Below are 4,508 nucleotides of genomic sequence, written 5' to 3'. Positions count from 1 at the left end.
ATTTAACTGCTCTTTTAGTTGAACAGTTGTAAGCCTAAGCAAATAGCTTGGCTCCTAGGTGGTGACGATATTTGACATCCATGTTTTCCATTCACTTCGAGGCTTGCGTCGTCTCCTAATCAATCCAAAACTAGTTTTATTATTTTGATTCCCCATTGCCTCCAAATTAGGATTGAAAAAGAAAGCTCCATTTCCTCTTCCCCAATGTTTAATTTTCATTCTCAGTGCGTTGTAAGAGTCTAGAGTCTAAAACTCTTAGGTTAGATTGATCTATATATGTAGTGATGATGCTGATGGAGGTGATGACCATAACCTTCACTTAGTGGTTGTACTCTTCCTAATTGCATCACCTTAATTGCCTGATTATTAACAATTTTACATAGTTTATATATAACATTTGCATCTCAAAGCTTTCTTGTTGCTTGGCAAACGCACAAAACCATTTGGATGATTTAATGAATTACTTACTAGATTTTCTTTCGAAGAAATAAAGAAGAAATTATATTATGGCCAATCAGCCTTCTAGGCCAGAGCTTGGAAGCTCGATTAAGGCACATTGTGGAATGTTGAGTGCATTGAACTTTACATGATGGAGCGTGTTAATTAGTTTAAACCCCACTAATACAATGCAAGGAATTAATTAATGAGACTCGAAAGCTAAGAACAGTTATGGCGCCATTGGGTCAGTAATAGGCCGAGGCCCAATATGAATTCAGTTAACCAGGTGAGATGAACTAGCTTCTTGATTATCGACTATACAACAGAGTTTAACAGTCTAAAATATTATTAGGGCAATGGTAGCGAGAGATACTGAATACATGATGAACAAGTGAAAAGGGTAACTGAACAAGATACAAAACAAAGAGATAAGAACAGTTCGGTTTGAGTTTGTTCAAAGGCCCACATTTGTGCACAGAAAGTATGTAGCTCATGTGCCCCCGTTCTGCGCCATGCATGGGCTGTGGGGGACAGACATCTCCCGGGCTGGATTAGGGGCGATGTATGTGGTCACGGGCATGGTAAAGCCAAGAGACGAAAAGAGTCAAAAGGACACTCATGGGTGGAAGCTAGTGCAATCCCCATGCCCCTCCACGACCCCCTTTAGTCTTTGTTCTTGTTCCCCATCTGCTTTACCTACCTGCAAAGGTGACGACGGATTTACATGGCACCTTCAATTATTGACCCCACTCATTTTCTAGCAAGCATAGACAGGTCAATCATTAAAAATCATGCATGTGCACGGTGATAAGGTTCATATGTTCATAACAAAGGTTGGATGCTTTTCTTTGGTGTATCCCTTCTGAGACGGGACTGGAGCTAATGATCCTTAATTTGCTCTCAGTCTCATACAAGTTTCATCTTAATTAGTTTTACAATATCTTCCCATATAATGATGATATCGTCTAGTTTCTACGTTGTTTGCCATAAACTTAATAGGATAATCGCTTACACTTTACTAATTCATCTATCTCTTTTGATAATTTTTACTGAATCTGAGACTATCCATTTTTAATGTTATCACTAGTACTAGGTAGTTAAACTCCTACATAGGATTCTTTATCCAGTCAAAAACTGACAAGAAATCAGAGTCCTGTATAACTTTCTTGACTCGTTTGATTTTTCTTTGCCAAATTTTCTTAACTAAACAATTTTTTCTGCTCTTCTTTCGGTCTGGGCAGCATAAGAACAAGGTAAACTTTTAGTTTCTGCTTATAAGGGCGTTTACCTGTACCTTTGAAGGAGATCCGACTTCTAGTCTGTAGTCATGAAAATAGCTAGCGGCCGAGAGTTCCATTGAGAGAAACTGCATCAGGTACCACAATTAGGCATGGTGATTGTGAATAGTCAAACCATAAATATATTTGTCCTTGCTACTTTGCCTAATCACAAGGATGGTGTCTAGCATGTACCATAAGTTGAACTCTACCTTGTCCCCTAGCTCACTATGTGCAAAGCTTGTGGGTTAGCTGAGTCATTGTGTATCTGGTCTATGTTCAAGCATTGTCTGACTGAACTAGGGGACTTTTAACAATTTAAGCTTTCCTACCAGTATTTTCAATAAAGAAATTAATACTTTTTTGAACAAACGAAAAGTAATACCTCAACTTGGTTCTGCAGTGATTGCACATAACTGATTATCTCATCCAGAATCCTTGCCGTGCCCATCATCTGTCATGACTTAGAGGTTAAATCGAAGGAAATTTTTAACTGTGACCATTGGGTCTGAGATTTCTTTGATGTAATACCTTGTTACATCCCGGAACATGATCTTGTAAACACCTCATTCTTTCATTTATCTTCTTTCTTCTCTCCTGCAACCGTACAAGCTTATTGAAATGGACCTATTACATGTTAATACTGCGAGTTTTGTTTCTCTCTCTCTTTTTATTTATTTATTTATTTATGAAACTATATATATTTTTTTCCCACATATATAGATAGATATAAGTAATATGATCCTACTACATAAGCTATCAGGGGACTGAATTTTAGTGCATTGAAACAACTTTGCCTACCCTCTCAGCTAGGCTATGGTTGCCAGAGGCTTGGCCTCTTCTTGCCCTTACATGAACCACCTCTTTTTGGTTGTTCTTTTCATTTGAATTGCTTTTGTGACTCTTCCCACTCCCTGAGCCCTGAAACTGAAAGAGAAATCGGTAAAAAAAAAAAGAACACACACACACATTCAGAAGCTTCCAATCTAAGTACAAATAATAGCCTATTTCACATACATTCATCTTCTTAGTCTTGATTTCTGTCAATCCAGCCTCTGAGAAAAGCTCTGAACCAAGCTCAGAATTACTATATGGTGCCGCCATTGTCTTCCTTTTCCTTTCTTCATGGATGTGCTCTCCAATTGAACCTAAGACAGGCTGCTGCTTTAAAATAGGCTGTTGACATTCTACGGGCGGCAAGAAGCTTGAGAAGTTCTTGATAATTGGCATTGCAAACTCCTGATGGGGCAAGTAGTAATTATTCGAGCAATCCGTCGACCCTATGCACTGATTCTCCATTACAGCGCCATCGAACTCAGAAAGTTGGCTCGTCAGCTCAAAATCTTGTTCCAATTCCATGAAAGGAAAGGAATGCCTAAGGTAGTCGAATTCCTCGAGAGACTCTCCCATGGAAGTGGAACAGGACATGTAATGGAACCGAATAAAGTGTGAGAAGCAATGGAGGTAGAGGAGAAGCTGGCCCCTTTAAAGGTCTCTCCATTTGGTTTTAGGTGGATAAGTGGCACAATTAGCTTGGTGGCTGATGTTTATGTGGGTCATCCTTGCAAAGTATTTCCACTGAAATTAGGTTCATATGATGATAATATTTTAATTGGGATTCCGTTATGGATAGTTGTTGAGGTAGACAAATTCTTGTGCAATACATGTCAGAGAATATCATGGATTTCACAACTCCAGTGATCATGATATCTGATTTTGGTCAAGTTTTAACATATAATGAAGTAGCCTTTGTAACTGTGTTATTTTCAAGTTAATTATAATCATGGTTTGTGTTAAATCTTTGTATGCAAAATGCTTGATTGGCCAGCTCGTTCTTATGCTCCTCTCTTGCATGGTTGTGATCCTGCACCAACTCTTCTATCTTCAGCCATGGTGATAGCTGCACTGTGTCTACTAATGAGTAGCAAGTGTACCTGCATATTCAATTAGAGCCATTATTGGCATGAGCAATCTTTTTTCTTTTTGGGTGAAATACAAAGAGATCAAATATAATGTTTCGACAGGAGCAGAGATTTGACCTAATCTTAAGCAAAATGATTACTGAATTCCTAGTCCTTCCTATCTTTTCAGTATATATTGATTATTGCTGCTTTTGATCACTATAGCTGCTCAATGGAGAGTCATAACAGGGTGATTGTGGGCTCTGACGTCCCTGGCAATAGCAATAAATGACCAAGCCTGAAGCTATTGTTCAAGCTTGGGGCTCAAGCTATGGAGAGCTATCATTCACGGTGCCTTAATTTGCCTCCATTATAATCCAAAATAAGGTTTCTGCACCCTACAAATGATTGTCATCCCTTCCATGTGGTGACTGGCTAACATGTTCAACGAATGCTGCTTAAAGGATCCAAAGCCAATTACCCTTGTAACTCGGATCTATACAAATGCTAGTTACCGTGTGATGTTGTGGTGGAGGCCTGGACCATATCCCTATTCCTCTGCTTTTCAGAGGGAAAATTTCAAACTTATCTTAATTGGTTCATACATACATACTTACTTATTGTGTTTGAACGGCAAGAAAATTTCCATTCAATTTTTGTTTTCCACTCAAGTGCCTAAAATTGGTGTCCTTGTCGCAGCCCACAGGTCGCATCAGCCAGCAAGAGGACCAACAACTGTGAGAACGACGTCGGCAAATACGTGAATGCCTGCCATTATGTTGAATGTCATGAGCAGATCTAGTGGGAGAGTCTCGGTTCGATCGGTTAATGGATACGATCATACATAGCATCTGTTGAAGCAATGGAGGTCTTGCTAATTGACCAAATACGA

General features: G+C 39.1%; 1 protein-coding gene across 3 annotated transcripts; it reads right to left on the bottom strand.

Moving 5' to 3' along the window:
• Nucleotides 1-766: 766 nt before the first annotated feature.
• Nucleotides 767-3,219, bottom strand: LOC121980541 (transcription factor BEE 1-like). Of its 3 annotated transcripts, none has more exons than XM_042532640.1 (6): nucleotides 2,733-3,219; nucleotides 2,517-2,636; nucleotides 2,247-2,312; nucleotides 2,101-2,169; nucleotides 1,727-1,804; nucleotides 767-1,138 (listed from the first exon to the last, which is right to left on the bottom strand). In XM_042532640.1, the coding sequence occupies exons 1-6, from the start codon at nucleotides 3,141-3,143 to the stop codon at nucleotides 1,055-1,057; spliced, it is 828 nt and encodes a 275-aa protein (XP_042388574.1). In that variant the 5' UTR covers nucleotides 3,144-3,219; the 3' UTR covers nucleotides 767-1,054. The 3 variants fall into 3 exon arrangements, with proteins under 3 accessions (XP_042388574.1, XP_042388568.1, XP_042388559.1); XM_042532634.1 differs by having other exon boundaries at nucleotides 1,733-1,804; nucleotides 2,517-2,642; nucleotides 2,733-3,208; XM_042532625.1 differs by having other exon boundaries at nucleotides 2,517-2,642; nucleotides 2,733-3,207.
• Between the last annotated feature and the right edge of the window lie 1,289 nt (nucleotides 3,220-4,508).

The sequence above is a fragment of the Zingiber officinale genome, chromosome 1B (assembly GCF_018446385.1).
Source record: "Zingiber officinale cultivar Zhangliang chromosome 1B, Zo_v1.1, whole genome shotgun sequence".
NCBI lineage: Eukaryota > Viridiplantae > Streptophyta > Magnoliopsida > Zingiberales > Zingiberaceae > Zingiber > Zingiber officinale.
Note: the sequence above shows the minus strand (reverse complement) of the source record. Positions and strands in the feature narration are given on the sequence as shown.

Excerpts from the sequence above, each read along its gene's own strand:
- LOC121980541 (XM_042532625.1), bottom strand. The coding sequence starts at position 3,143 with ATGTCCTGTTCCACTTCCATGGGAGAGTCTCTCGAGGAATTCGACTAC. Across the intron at positions 2,643-2,732 it reads TCAAGACTAAGAAGATGAAT|TTTCAGGGCTCAGGGAGTGG; the intron begins GTATGTGAAATA and ends TTTCTCTTTCAG. Across the intron at positions 2,313-2,516 it reads ACCATAGCCTAGCTGAGAGG|GAGAGAAGAAAGAAGATAAA; the intron begins GTAGGCAAAGTT and ends GTACGGTTGCAG.